The 16132-nt window shown below is 40.9% G+C and overlaps 1 protein-coding gene across 6 annotated transcripts in view; it reads right to left on the bottom strand.

Annotated features, from left to right (window-relative positions):
* Positions 1–217: 217 nt before the first annotated feature.
* The window catches only part of GRIA3 (glutamate ionotropic receptor AMPA type subunit 3), a 308559-nt gene continuing 292644 nt past the window's right edge, over positions 218–16132 (bottom strand). For 3 of the 6 annotated variants that reach the window (XM_061409407.1, XM_061409408.1, XM_061409405.1), the window contains 3 exons: positions 9892–10006; positions 7051–7298; positions 218–1899 (listed from right to left, as the gene is read on the bottom strand). In XM_061409407.1, coding sequence (XP_061265391.1) covers positions 7053–7298; positions 9892–10006 — 361 coding nt within the window. In that variant the 3' untranslated portion in view covers positions 218–1899; positions 7051–7052. Of the gene's footprint in view, positions 1900–7039; positions 7299–9891; positions 10007–16132 lie in introns of those variants that run through there. The other 3 variants (XM_061409409.1, XM_061409406.1, XM_061409411.1) reach the window with 3 other exon arrangements.

Here is a 16132-nt window from a genome sequence, read left to right as displayed (position 1 = left end):
TTCATTCCCAGTGAAATTTCCTCTCTGAAAAACTGATTTGAGTCAACAAACATCCACTTCTCTTTATCCAGTGCCTATGAGAAGTTTGTGTGTAGGTTGGTTGGTTTTATACAACCTCGTATATTGGCACAGCATTAGCTTCCCGCGCTGGGACATCATAGCATTCAGAAGTTGGAAAAAAAAAATCACAGTTTTGTGAAAACAAAAACACAACAGCTTTCTTGTTTTTTTTTTCCTGTGTGTTTTGTTCAATACCATTGAAAATTTGACAGGTGAGTCATTCATTTCTGACACAGTTTTTGGAATGAAAGTTTATATTACACTTTTCCGGAAATGTTTCATTGGAAACCAGACTTGTACCTTTCTTTTCTGAAGACAAGAGCAAATGTGCAGCGAGTCAACTAAAGCATCTAAGGGTCACACTTGGGGAGATGAATTCGAGCTCCCAGTTTTTACAGCCTGGAAACTTCCCAGTGCACGTCGCTGATGAAAGCAGACTACTGAACTACAGAAAGCCTACGTCGTTATATAGGAGGTAATTAGTGAGTGGAGACTATTTTCTCTGACTGTTCTGATGATGCCGATGGCAGGTACGCAGTTAGTTACTTGATAGCCCGTGTAGCAGTGGTGCGATCTTCGGAGTCAGTAGAGAGACTGCTCCAAGCAAGGACCTGGGAGTGACACTGAGGCCCTTGATTTAGCAGTAGGTTGGGAATGCATCTTAGTCTTGGCGAACTAGGAAAGGACACATGCAGTCTGACGGAGAGCCACAGGCAATCACAGGCAACAGCTGGTAAGACAGACCTAGCAAGAGTGAAAGTCAGATGAGAACTGTGGTCTGAACCCACTGGCCCGCCTTGCAACGCGGTCCTGTCTCCATGGTGTACATTTGAAAGGCATACTTAGCAGAGAAAGCGGAGCTAAACACAGTGTTGTTTCTGAGAAAGATATTCTAAACGCATTTGGGAGTGTAGGCCGCATTTCCCTCACCTCAATGCTAAATACTCAGCTATCTTGACTTTAGATGCACACGGAAGCAAGAAAAACACATCTGTGAGCTGAAATTCCAGGCTTCTCGGAAAGCCCCGGGATCCGTTTGTAGGAAAGCACCGAGAGGTATGCCTAAGAGTGCCCGTCCCTTGCTACACACAAGTCAGTTTCAGAAAGTTCTGTTCATCCCTTAACCGAGTGGGAAATTGGCAGCGCATTTTCACAAAACCATTTCAAAACACAGAAGTCACCATTTAGTCCCTTTTCCAAAGTGTTTGAATTTTCTGAAGTGTTGCATTTACATTCTAAAGATATACACATTTCAGCAATGTTGAAAGGAAATAGGATGCACAGAACATCATCACCAACAGGAAATACCAAAAACATCTTGTCAGCAGATCCTAGAAGAAATGCCAGTCTCCTCCCAGACAGGGAGGTCAGATTTTTTTTTCTTTAAACCAGGACGAATTAATTATTTTAGCTGAGATGGGCCTGTTCGCAGAATTGGAATTTGAAATTTGTCTGTGTGTATGTGTGTTAAAGAACATGGTGTTTGTATACTGTGCAGTGGTATCAAAGAATGGCTTTTGTTGAATTGACACTTTGTAAAATAACATTTGTTTTCGCATACTGGAATCTTGCATGTCCATTTTTTTGTTGATTTTATTTTAATTTTTTTCAAGCAAAGCGAAAAGATTTCAATGATGGTTTGCATTGTCGCGAGTCTCAGAGTATTCCATAAGGCACTGAAGGAAAAAAAAATCAGTTTTTCCTATTGAAAGGTCATTGCACCATCAGCAATATTCGTGTCATGCCCGACACCAAGGAGAGTGGAATCTGGCTCAGGATCCTTGAAGCAGCCACGTTTTCGGTGATTCCTCTCATCACTTGCCTCCAGTGGGAAGGGATCTGAAAAGTAAAGGGGGGAATGTCAGTTTGAATGGGCTTTCTATTGGCAATCTAAGTGTGCTATAGCTCAGTCTATCTTGGACCAAAACCACAGCTGTTTTTTCAAACTGGCATCTCTGAGGCTGCACCTTGTTTGACTGCCTTTAGGCAACAGGTTTGTTTCAATTCTTTCCCTGGAAGCAAGTACTTTGCAATAGGTTAAAATTCGGTTCATTTTTTTTTTTTTTTTTTTTACTATGCATTGTACTAAGGAATACATGGGCATTGCATGAAGTCTAATTCAAAACGTTCATCACTTAGGATGTGGGTATACTAGAAGGCCTTAGTGGCATTTCAATATAGGACAATGACAGTGTCAGGACAATGACATTGCAGAGTGAATTCTGATCGCAGAATCTGTGACAGGGGACTGTTTGCCTAGGACAGACTGTGAGTAGTCTTCTATGGCTGGCTCAATTGAAATCCATTTGATCATGAGAAGAAAATTTGCTGCTCATTGCCAGAAAGGTGACAGCTTCTTTCTCTTGATATCTACAACCTTAGTTACTGAAGTCAGAAAATAGCACATGGACTTTGAAGAGATAGCACATTCCAGGAAGAAGGCAGAACCCTAGTGATATCCACAAAGGAGCTTGCCTCCATGGAGTCTTTGCCCTGATATCATGGGGCTGATGGAGATGCTGTTGCTGCCCTCTTTTTTGGAGGCATTAACTAAAATGCCTCCAAAAATGCAGGGGCTTCATTTGTCCCCAACCCTGGAAACTTAAGGCCACATTCCTGCCTCCTCTTCAAGTTCATACCCATCTTCTCTATCCTTTCTGTCCATACTAATGGGGTCCTTCTTTTTCTCCTGATGTAACTCTGAATTTTATCCCAAAAGAATGACATGATCACTGTCTACCACTGGCCCTAGAATAAAATTATCTGTAAAAATAAAGTCAAAGATGCACCTGAAGGCCAAAATACCCAAAGAAGCAGAATAAGACTAACATGAAAGCAGGTAAACCACTTCCTTGGAATCCCTATGGTCCAGAATCATATCTATTTCAGACATTTGGAGAAAGTTTATATCTATGGCATAAAGGTCAATGTCCCTTCTGACCTTCCTATTGGCCATGGGATGTCACTTCCCAGGTGCATAACTTTGGGAAAGTCACATAATCTCTCAGTGCCTCTGTTTCCTGTTTTTAAACATAGGTAGATGAAATATTGGGTTGGCCAAAAAGGTCGTTCGGGTTTTTCTGTATGATGTTAATGGAAAAACCTGAATAAACTTTTTGGCCAACCCAATATTATCACAGAAGGAAAAGTCCTCTGGGGACAAAGAACATCACCACTTAACATAAGATGAGCTCTCTAAGGCAGGAACGCTTCCCCAGCAAGAATGTCTATAGCTGCAGAAGGAAAACAGATTCCTTCAAAATGGGCAGCATGAACAAAGTTGTTATTCTCTAGGAAGACTAAATAGAACTGTATTAGAGGAAAAAAGAAATCTTTTTCCTCATCCCCAGGCATTTTGAGCTCTTGAAAATGAGAAGGATTTCAAATATATTGAAGAAACCAAAGAAGCCAGAAGTAATTCTGAGCAGCAATGAAGAAATTGGAAAGAATTCTTAAAATAGTGAGCAGAGTCACCCCGTAGGGTGCAGTGAGTCTGGAATGCTTCATGGCTGTTCACCTGCTCAGGCATGCTTCAGGCCCCTCTTCCAGTGGGTGATCAGTAACCCAGACAGTAGGTCGTCAAGGGGTCATCTGCTCCCGATCCAGGGCTGGGTCTGAGGCATGGGTTCCCACAATGAGTCCAATAACCCCGACTCTACTTTCAGCCATAGCAAATGAGAGATGAGTCCCTCCTCTTTCAAGGATGCCTTTTTACTAACCAGATTTCACCTGGATCATATTCTTGCAGTTGATATGCTCTTGAATCATTTGACTGGTACCATAAACTCCCAAGGCTGGCTCTGATAATCAGCAATATAAGTAAAATCTCAGGGTGCTTCTCCATCTCTGTGACCCTGAATAGACCCTGACAGATCTAGGCCAACTCTAAGAACTGGAAACCATAATAACTAGGTAAGAAATTAGAAGTCCCTGTGAGATATTCTAGAACTTCTTGGGAAATAAAAGATGAATGAATGAAGACCGACATCCCCATGATGTCACATCACCAAACGGGCTGAGGACAGCTGAGAGGTTTCTATTTCCTGTTCAGCCTCCTTTGTGTTTTGACTGACACATGTCAGGTTTTTTCCCTGGTATCCTCTGGGGCTTTTCCTTTTTGTCTAGGGACTTCACAGACTTGGAGGACACATTTGTTTGCAGAGTCTCTCCCCAGGTTTTCTTTTCATCCTAGGGATGACTGCCACAGTGCCAGCTAACTGGGCTGTAACTGTGTTGGCATCATTGTCTATTCAAATGTGATTTTTGCCTCAGTTATCCTGAATCTTGCTTCACAAAATGGGTCAGCAAAGATGACTAAAGGAAAGCCACTGCACCAGAAGTTGCGGGAAGTTCATTTCTTGTGCTCTCCCCACCCCCTGGGTTGAGTGTTCTGGGCCTCCACTGGAAGACTGCAGCACCCTGCCCAAAGGTTTGCTGATCCCACTTTCTCTCTCTCTTTCTCACTCACCATCCCCGCTTCCTTCCTTAAGTGATAGGCTCTGAGACAACTTTCTCTAGAACCTTACTACTCCCTGGACCAGCAGCATCAATATGACCTGTGAGCTTGTGAGCAGGGTAGAACCTCAGGCCCCACCCCAGACCTGCTGCACACTGTCAGTCGGTAAGCACTGCTCTGGGACTTAAACAAGAGACTCAGATAGAATGGCTGATAATAAAGAGGATCTGGAGGCTGTGTGATCCTAAGCCCTGCTCCTGAAAGCTTCCTTTTGCGGAAGTAGGAATGATTGAACATATACCCTTGCATCAAGTACATCAGAAGGAGGGCTAGTGGAGGCTAGGTGAAGTCCCCGAAGACACTTTTGTAAAGAAGTAAGACATAGACTTAGGATCTGCTCTTCATGTGACAGGATCCCATTGGGGTTTCAAGATTTCTGGAGACCACCAGGCCATGAGTGGAGGGTGGTCACATGGTTTAGTGAAGGATACAGTTATAAGAGGACAAAGAGCTGGGTTCTAGTCTGAGAACTGCCACTACTCAGTTGTCTTGCCTTTAGCAAGTCATTTGGTAGGGCCAGTGCTTAGTTTCCTAAAAGAGAAAATATTGGCTTGACCAAAAAGTTTGTTCAGGTTTTATGGAAAAACTCCGAACGTTGGCCAAGCCAGTGTTTTCTGCCCCATTACCACAACTGCGGCAATAGAGTGAGAGCACTTGGAAAACTGATATGCAGATTTCAGGTGTATTCTTTTCTTTGGATGCCAGTATCTTTGAATTTGGGATAATTCACCTAGGTTGAAATCACTTGGGTACTATCCTATGAGGAAGCAAATAACATGCCCCCAGTTCTAATGGGCCTATATAACCTACTCAAGAGTAAAATATTTTAAGCACACTGGAACATGAAATGCTTGCATGCAAACAATGCTAATTCCAGATGAATCCATCTTTGATCCATTCAGCAATGCAATGGGAGCACTTTGTTAGTGGGTTAGTCGTATACTGAATATGTTGTGACAGGAGGTCTGCAGCAGGAAAGAACAACTAGCAACTTCGTCAAACAAAAGAATGCCATCTGTGGTGAGGACAAGTGATTTATTTGGAGGAAATATTTAAACCTTGGCTGAATTGAGATCCACACCATGAAATATGTGGAGGTCAAAAGCACAAATGCATTTAGAAATTGAAGCTCATAGACATTAACTCATGAAGTAAAAATTCTCCCACCTACAATAAGAGCTATGAAGTTGCTAATTGTTCATTTCCACTTTCGATAGGTATGTTACTGATGACAGATGCACTTGAAGGTAACTAAACATATTCTTGTAAACACTTCTGAGATGGAGATGTTATCCTAACTCAAGCTTGCCTTTGAACATGTCTGAGTTATTAGTGAGTTTTGGCTGTAGCTGCCAGAGTCAAGGTGGCATCAATCAGGCTCATTAACGTATGAGTTTGGGAACAGCCAGGAGCAGGGGTCCTAGACTGTCCTCTGGGAGACACTTACCTGAATGAACATCAGTTCCAAGAAAGGGACAACAAAGGAACTCACAGATTAAAGCAATTGTCTTAGGTTTACACTTAAGTGAATCACCACACCCCTATAGAAGCACTGCCTTTCTCAAGGGGGCAGCTCCCCATTTCCATTTTCATTTTAACATCAGTTCCAGAGAGCTGCTTTCTCTATAGCTGCACTGTCCAACGTGGCAGTCACCAGCCACAGGTTACTACTGAACACTTGATATGTGGCTAATGTGAGAGTTGAGACATGCCATAAGTATGTATGTGAAACACACCCCTGATTTCTAAGACTTAGTATGAAAAAAGAATGTAAAATACCTCATTCATTTTTTACATTGGTAACAAGTTGAAATGCTAATATTTCAGATATACTGAGTTAAAAAATATATCATTAATTTTGCTTGTGTTACTTAAAAATTTTTTTTTTACTTAATAAAATTTATTTTTTAGAATAGCTTTAGGTTCACAGTAAAATTAAGTGGAAAGTACAGAGAGTTCACATAGTCTCTGTTTCCACTTGTTGTCTTCCATTATCAATATTAAAGTGGTACATTTGTCACAATTAATGAACTTATATTGACACATCATTATCCCCCAGGGTCCATAGTTTACATTAAGGGTTAACTCTCGATGTTGTATATTCTATAGGTTTTGACAAATGCAAAATACCATATGTCTACCATTACTTGTGTTACTTTTGAAAATAGCTACCAGAGCACTTAAATTACACATCTGGTTCACAAATGTGGCTTGTAAATATTCCCATTGAACAGTGCTGCTCTAGAGAACTGTTTTTCCTCTTAGGTTGCAGACCACAATTTAATTACAAGGATGCTATTAGAAAAGCTCTACTGTCTGACAAGAAAGCACAACTGTTGTTTTCAAAGAATTAAATGGTTGCAAAGAATAGACAATTCTTGAAACAATAAACCAGACCAAAAAACAAAGAGAAAAATAAAAGAGATTAACGTACAGTAACGTAAGCTGATTAGTGTACTAGACCTTAACCGTACCCCTAGATCTTAACACTCTCTGTTCCATACACGTTGTAGCCTTCTCTGTATGTAGCGTAATTTTGAGTGTTGGTGGCAGGAGCAGGCTTAAAGTTTTGGGTGTTCTTTGTGAGTTTCATGCGTTTGGACTCTGCCCGCGATTTGTAACAGAATTCTATCAAAGCCACCATCATGGCCAGCCCCAGACCTCCGACAAGTATATAGAAAACGCCTGCCACATTGCTCAGGCTCAGAGCGCTGGTCTTGTCCTAAGAGAAATGAACAAGGCGATTAGTTCTTGAGGAAAACAAAGACAATGGAACATTATAATACATTGCAACAGTATACAATAGTTCTAAGTCGTAAAATAACTAGACATTGATGTAAATGTTATGACTCAGCTCTGGCAACTGGTGGATGTTTCACAATGGCCAGTAAGACAGCAGACTGTGCTTCTGTTGACAGCTGTGATCCTCACCTAAATATTCTTTTATTTGGACTCCTTAAATCCTTTAGTACCTCAAGATGGTGTCAACAACTAAATAAAACAACATTCGGCCATGGGAGCAGAAGTGTAAACACAAGCACAATTTAGTCCTCTGCCAGCTTGCATAAACACCGTTTGCCAGAGTTGAGCAGTGACATAATCTCTATTAATGTAACACTTTTCATTTGGGAACTTGAAGCACTCTTTCCCCTCTCTGCCCCGCAACACCCCTTTCTCCCTTGTTCTTCCTGTGTCAACAACTAGTTTTTAAGATAGCAGGTGAGTATGTTAGCGGTTCCTGATATTCATATTGGGGGGAATTACTTCACAAGGGTTTGTTTAAAAAGGATTAGCTCGCTCTTTTCACCCAGTGGTTGAGAAAGAAATTGCTCCCTGTGGGGGCTGGTTGCTAAGGTCTCATCCTCAGGGGAGCAAATCTCTGTGCTGTGGAGACAAGGGCACAGCACAATGAATTGACTCTGTTCCCGCTTCCTGGGAGTTTAAGGAAACACTCAGGAGGACCCAATGGGTCCTGAATTGGCTCCATACAAATCAGAAAACTTTTCCAGGAGGCTGATGATTGAAAAAAAATCCAGCTCATTTTTAGCTTTTACTCCAGGGAATGTAGAGAATAAACAGAAAAAAACAAAAACAAAAAAACCCCTACACTTATCTGATCTCTATTTAAAATGGAAAGGGGGGTGGGGGGAAATCAAGGAAGCCGGTCAGTGACTTTCAGGTCAAACTATGCAAATCTGACTAAGCTATCTGCCTGTATGAAAAAGCAGATACTGAACTGCTGAACAATGGAAAGAAAAAAGTTGGTGCCTCGAGCCCTACCTTGAGGTAGGACACAGCAAGGGCCAGGAGCCTTTCTTTGACAAAAATAAAATAAAATAGCATTTTGTAGTCTTTTTAGAGGGAATGTAACCATTTTGCTGCTGAATACAATAAAAGGGAATACCCACATTGTTAAGCCAGTGAATAGAGTATCTCATTCAAATGATAGCACAGTTAGCAGATGATGGCTATGGCTGACACTCAACACTCTGGAGCTCAGCTGGTCCTAGTATCATGTAAAGAATTAAATATAAAGATAATTTGGCCATGTTCTGATTCGATTTTCATAAGCGCCAGTCCTGTACTTGTTTACTTCAACAAAAAGGCCAATTGAAATTGAATCGCATTGTTGGGAAGAGGGGTATGGACATGCCTCATCTCTATAACAACCTTGCAAAGAGTCTCTCTTCTAAGATGAATGACAGCTAGACAAGTGATAAGAATCTCTGTGACTTATGAAATGATGGATCGCCTCCTTAAGGAGGCTGGTGAAACTATCTGCAGGGATATTCCACAGTCCATTAGGAAATGGATCAATTTCTGGTAACTTGCCCTCTCCCATTAGATTTGTATATGTATGTGATTTTTGATGGGGGAAAAGTGTCCTTTGCATGACTTATGTAAGTTGTAGCAACAAAGTTTCAAGTTCCTCCAGTTTGTTTCATAAAATTCCCTGTTGTGGGATGTAGAAAACCAGTAGCAAAATGGTTCACTGCACAAGGAAAATGAGTGGCATTTCATGAAATGAATTAACTGATACCACAATATTAGTTCGAAAAAAGGAAAGGCAAAAATTGAAACTCAAAAAGAATTTTCTTAGGGGGGCAGGAAGGAGGCGGGGAAGAGTGTTTCATGCTTATCAATGTGATGTTATCCTGAGAATGTATACCCTTAAGGAGCATGCGACTGAATTTTAGAAGTATTACGTACAGAGATTCAAATAACACCTTTGGAAGAGAGAAGTGTGACAGACTTAATGAAATTCGAGATCCAAATAGATGCTGAACTCAATACGACAGCAGCTGAGAGGAGGCTACTCATTGTGCTTACAGAAGCCAGTCTTTGTTATTTAATTCTTTGACTGTTTTCAGGTGGGCTCAACATAATATAGTCATAACCAAAGGCATTAGCAACTACAAAGTCTCTGAAACTGTAAAGAGGTTAAGAAAAAGTACTGTCACAACTGGATGAATTTTTTTTTTTTTGGTTGTTGTTCTGTTTTTCTCTTCAAACTCTCGAAATGTGAAATACAGTAAAACCCCCTTATAACACAGCTCATGATTGTACTTCTTTGGGAATGTGTTGGGCCAGATTGAATTCCCTGATCACAATAGCTTGCTGGGAGTCCATGAGTGATGTCACGTGGCAGGCCTCTAAGGCTGGTGTTTGCCTTAAACTTTCAGCGCTGGTGTTATAAAGGGGTCCCACTGTGTCAGGGAGTGTGTGTTGGGAAGGAAAGCCGTTTTAGGGTAGAAAATAAACAGTGGTTCAAAATGTGATTGCTAATCAGTACAAAAAGACCTTCAGCGACTGACCTTACTCCCGGAGTCCTTGGCTCCACACTCCCCCTTATCGTACCACCATTTGTTTTTCAGCTTGTCTAAGATGCCTTGTTCACTGAGTTTCAATACTGCAAGGTTTACAGGCGTTCTTCACGTGGGAAATAACATAAATAACATTATATTATGTTATTTTATGTTATTCAAGCTTCAAACTACTTTAAAACTATAGAAAGCGATAAAGCAGGGGGCCCTGGCCACAGAGTAATTTTAGACACTGCAGGCAACCTGAGCATTACCTTATAAAAATTAACACTACAGCAACGCTATATTTACCAGGGCCTGCCCATATCGCTTTGAGTAATCGGCACACACTGTTAAATAATGAGGATAGAAAAAAGGCACTCCTCAGATAGGCGGTGTGGGGTGAGGAGGGTTTCCCCTCAGTGACAATCGTCGGCGGCAGCTTGCAGTAGCTTTGTGATGGAGGTGTGTTAGGTTTGATCTAACCGGGTGTCTTGTTGTACTTCCAGACAGAAAGCAAGTTTTATGGTGGAGTGGGGAAGGGAACGGGGCCAGAAGGGGAGGTATTTCCATATGTGGAGACAAAAGGATGAATTCCAGCAGAATAGAAGATAGATTCTATGTGACTAGCACGCCTTCTGATTAGTTGTCCTTTATTACACAAATCTGCTGTCCAGCTGAAAATGATCTTCCAACAAACTGTACTACATACATGTCTCCCCAGACTGAATTCTTATGCCATACTGGTCTTAATATTAACAGTATAATGTGGACTTCTGAGTTCTGGATAAGAATACTTTCAACAGTGTGAGATCTGGTCTAGGGATTGTTTTTGAATTACTGATTGGCTGTCTCTCTGATATGGTTGTACGTCTATGGCCAACTCAGGTCACCAGAAGGTGAACTAGATTGTTTTAAAATGGATTATTAATATGGCATGACCTGAAATGGCAAACTGACTCCGCCTCTATGGCAGTGCTGTAGAGGAAGTTTAGATAAGCTGTTACAGTCAAATGAAACTTGAGAGCCAGTGCATAAATGCAGGAAACCCTACTGGTCCTAGGGTAATGATTTTTTTCTCTCGGAAATTTCTTCAGCTGTAAAATGGGAATAATGACTTCTACAGTTTTCTTTCTAGACCTAATGAATCTTAAAGGATCTCTAATAACTTTAGATTTAAAATGCATTATAGAGAGGGGGTGGCATATTTGTATTATGAGGCTATGAACTACTGTGTGTTCAGACTCATGTGAACAATATTGCCAGTACTAGTACCTGTTTTTCTGAATGCTACCAATTTTCAAGGAGGAAACAGGTATATTTGTGTAACTATGAACATTCCATAGAATTTCTGAGTTTATTTTGGGTAACATGGACCCATCAACATATCCCAATCGTTGACAAGACTTCTGTTGTCACAGAGATCTGTTCTCTATCAGACCATCCCCAAAGCCTGTTTCCTTTCTTTTCCTCTTTGCTGTTGAGAGCAGAAGGTCCATCTCGAGATATTCTGAGAAACAGATCATCATGTAAGAATAATAGGCAATTTCAGAGTACTTAGGATTTGTAAAACTATAAACCTTTAGTGTCAGGGAGGTGACACTTTCTTGGTTAGTACTGAACTTGGCAGCCAGAATATCTATCTTTTGTATATCACCAGGAAATTGAGGTCCTTTTATATTTGAAACAAGTTCCTGCAATCAATGCTCAGAAGCTTAGGCTTCTCAAGTGCTGGCCAGAGTTGCTTGGAACGCAAAGAAACAAAAGTTATTTAAATAAAAATGCGAGCCTCTTTAGCATATTATTAGCTGTGACAGTCATCTTAGACTTTTTTTCTTAAAGAACAGACAGGCCGTCTATGGCCATGAGATGAGTGTTGGAATTGCCTTCTCCCCTGGTCTCCACTGTCTAGTCTCCTCCTCTCTCCTTTCTCCTATAATCTTTTCCTCTATCACCACCACCTCTCCCTCAGTGCTATGCCTTAAACTACATTTTGGCATCCAGGCTCAGGATTATAACACTTGGCTCAGATTGCAGGGGAGATGTTTTTCAATAACAGATACGTCACTGATTCCTTCAGGACCATAGGAAAAAGTATAATGCATTTTTTCCTTCCTTTTCATGCTTCCTCTTTTCTTACTGCAAAGGGCCCAGTGTCTTCATGCTGCTCTCTGACTAAGCCCTTACCAGGCCCTGACCTCCTTCAAGCTACTGTATTCTTCAAATGACTTCAATTTCTTTAGTTATGGCTGCTCTTACTAGATCTCAGGAACAGAGCAGTCTGATTAAAGGCACTCACACTAAGGTCCAAATAGAGATCTCTCCCTAGAGATCCTAGGTTTAAAAATAATTATCAACACTTAAGTAAGCTAGGGTTGATAAAAGTGGGGCATGTTAGTTTAGAGCAGTGGTTCTCAAACTGGTCCAGAGACCCCTGGAGGATCCCTGAAATCTTTTCATCAGAGGGTCTGTGAGGTCAAAACTATTTTGGTATTAATACTAAGGTGTTCTTTGCCTTTCTCACTCTTATTATCTCATGATGTACAGTGGAGTTTCCTGGAGGTAACATGGCATGTGATATCACAACACATTGAATGAAGAAGTAGATATGAGAATCCTATTCTCTTATATTAAGCCAGATATTAAAGATATTTGCAAAAATAGGACAATGCCACTCCTCACTGATTTTTTAAAAAGCATGCTATTTATGTGAATATACATTGGGTTTATTATTTTTAAATGAGTTATTAATACATGATTTAAAAATTGTTCCATTTTAATTTCTGATATGGTAAGCATTAATAGACATAATACATATGAACAAAATCTTTGGGGGTTCCCTATAACTTTGAACTGTGTAAAGGGGTCCTGGGACAAATAAGTACTGGTTTTAAAGGAGGGAAGGCTTTTCCTCTGCTGGGCCTATTCTGGGCTGCCACCCTCCACTCTTGTCAACATCCAGGCTGAGCATCTGGCATCCAGGTCAGCAATCTAGCATCCTGCTTTTCTGACAAGTGGCCTAGCCTTGCCTTAGGCCGTGGAGTGGCTCCCTCAGAATGGTTGGTAACCGCTCTCTACTACCATAGTCTGTACAGTGGAGGTTGCCTTAGAGCAATGGTTCTCTATTAGGGGTTGTTTTGCCCTTCAGGAGACACTGGGCAATGTTGAGTGATCTTTCATTGTCACAACTGGGGAGGGGGGCGATATAGGCATCCAGTAGGTAGAGGCCAGTGATGCTGTTAAACACCCCACTGTGTGCAGGACCGCCCCCACCACAAGGCCCCAGATGTCAATAGTGCTGTGGCTGGGAAACCCTGCCTTAGACAATCCAAACCTCATCTGATGCCCCAGGACTTCAGGGAAATCTGACAAATGATATATCCTTAGAAGTTTAGTCTTTGATTGGAAAAAAAAAATCATAGGGTTTATGAAATCTGGCAGGGAACCAATGTGCATTTGGGAACTTCTAAATAAAAATGAAGAAGAGAAACAAACATTTTAAGCAGCAGCACAGCCAAGCAGCATAAAAGCTGTAATCAGAAATCACAGATAATACCACTTAACAAGGTTAGGATAGCTGCCAAGAAAAGAAAGTATTTTAAAGGCCAAATCTCCTACAATTGTATGTTGCTGCAGGGTAGAATAAATTCCCAAGATGGCAGAGAAAAACTGCTTCTATCCACATAATTTTCTCTGTTACTGTACCTTACTGGATGTATTGCCAAACTCAATTCAAATCAACCAAATGTATTGACTTTCCCCTCCCAAAACACACACACACACACATACACACAGACACATACAATTTGGTATTTTAAAGAAAGTAGAATTAGGTGAGCAATTGGTCACTTTAAATGTCACTTTCCTCTTGATGCCATTTTTGCTCCTCACCCTAATATTTTCTCTCCCCCTCTTCCTCTTCTATCTTGCCTTATTATTTGTGCCCAGGCCTTGTGTTTCCCCCTAGACTATGTTGCTCAAGTGGAAAGACCATAGCTTATATATTTGTATTCCCCACTTAGAATAGTTCTCTCAAGAAATATTTGAATAGAAAGCTCTTTTAGCATTTTGTTTTCCAGCCTGGCACTTGACACATAATAAAATTATTATTATTGGTCAAGTTTAATAATCACTTTAAGAAGGTAGATTCATGGCCTCTGTAAGTAAAGCAATCGAGGCACAGAAAGGGTAAGTAATCTGCTCTAGCCTGCACAGCGAATTATTGGGCAGGCCAGAAGGCAAATTGATATCCATGCAACTCTGCACTGTACCTTCACCAATGGAACACACAAAAAAAGGGGTGGCAAGCCCGCATTGTTTTTGTTCTTAGAACTTGGATGTTCATAATGAATTGTTTCTTTAGGGACCGTCAGTTTCCAAATAACTCTCAGCCTAGCAAGGGTAGGTCCAGCAGCTGGGGCCTTTCACCGCTGTGGTGCGGTGGTATGTCTCCAGGGGTATGTTTCAGAGCCATGACTGCAGGCCCTTAACGGGTACCTAAGAGAATTAGAAGTCAGAAATATTTACTGTCCTTGCTTCAATAGAGAATGGAAAGAATTAAACAAAGTAGGTCAGATTCGTATCATGGAAATTAGTTAGCCATTCTCCCCTCTGAAGGGCTTGCTGTGAGTATTTCCTGAGTGGAGTCCTCTTAAGGCAAAACCAAAACAGAACAAAACAAAAACACAGGTCGTAGAGCTTGGGAGAGGACAGGAGTGCTTTGTAATTTCAGGGGGTCTGGGAACACCCCCCACAAATATTTTCCTCACTGGTACATGACATTCCATCAAGGGAATTTCACATCTTTAAGACGGAGGAAACTTCCTTATTAAAATACAAAGCTTCATGAGAAATGGGAAAGGAAGCGAAGTGTAACTGTTTATAAACTCCAACTCTTTGTTCTGTTTGGTTTAAATAATGGTCTGGGGGGTTGGGTGGAGGAAAGGGTGTAAATTCCTCCTATGGAAAGGCTGTAAATTGCACCTATAGCATAAAAATGTATGTGGATTATGGACCAGATGGAGGGGATAATAGTAAGTGTCACCTAGATAGTCAGTTAATAGTATGTGGAGGGAGCACTGACCTGAGACAGAATGATGGTTCCTGAGTGTGGGGAGCAGTCATGAAGTAGCATCAGTTTTTTTTTTTTTGAAATTGGGGTAGTAATGTAATTCATAATGCCTTGAAAATGAGTTCTATTTTTGAAGAAAACATTACTGGCTGATACAAATTTCTGCTTATCTCTGCCATCCCCACCTGGCAACAATCAACAACAAAGCTCTGTGCTCATTAATCCAGGGCATCCAGCCCCAGGTGGCGGTTGTCTAGGTTCCCAGCTCATTTCTTGGAGCTATGAGCCAGCCATTGCAAAGTTCAATGTCATCTTAGTGCCGGCCAGTGTTACATATGCAGACAGTTTTAGGAAAAGAGGAACAATTTTTTTCTCCTGTGAAAGTAGAAACTGCTTATTTTTTTTTAAGTACCTAAAAATTTTGATTTCAAAGGAACTGTCCAATTTATTTTTTAATTTTGATTTCAGGAAATACCTAAACTACGTAGATTTGAGCCATGTTAGATTCTTTTTTTATAAAGAAAGAAATGTGGAGAAAGTGATGTGAGGGTGCTGTTTTCCCATAGTGAAAAGAAGAAAAAATGGCCTTGTGAGTTAGTGACCAAGTTGATTCCTCCATATGGTGTTCCTAGAAGGGTTGAGAGACAAGGTTTGTACTATGGATATAGTTCTAGGCCTGAAACATATAGGAATCGAGGGTGTTGTAAGGTTTATCTATTTGAGAGACTGTGCAATATATTCTTGTTTAAGTGGCTTCTTTTCTCCTTTCTGAGCAGGGACACCTAAAGAGCAAATGTCTGTTTAATTAATTATACCAAGAGACCTTCAATGGTGCCCTTAGGAAGGACAGATATATGTGTAAATACGTAGGTCATGGAGGGAAAGACAGGAGATTACGGAGAAGTAAAAGAAATATATGAGTAAGGATGGTGTATTTGCAACATTTATTACAAACTTGCTCTAAGAACACAATGTCTGAATGATGATAACAGAAACTTATCACAGCCTAAGCTGGAAGCCCTCCCCTTATGCTATGATTTATCCAAAGCTCACTCCAAGTTACTGCATTTGCTTCTTGGTACCTAGTGATTTTTTGGAACAACTTCTAAAAATTATCTTCAGTCCAGTGGAGGGAGAAAAGCCATCTATCACTGGCTTTTCTACTGAAGATATTTCAGGTTT

This window comes from Bos javanicus, chromosome X, assembly GCF_032452875.1.
Source record: "Bos javanicus breed banteng chromosome X, ARS-OSU_banteng_1.0, whole genome shotgun sequence".
Classification (NCBI taxonomy): Eukaryota; Metazoa; Chordata; class Mammalia; order Artiodactyla; family Bovidae; genus Bos; species Bos javanicus.
Note: the sequence above shows the minus strand (reverse complement) of the source record. Positions and strands in the feature narration are given on the sequence as shown.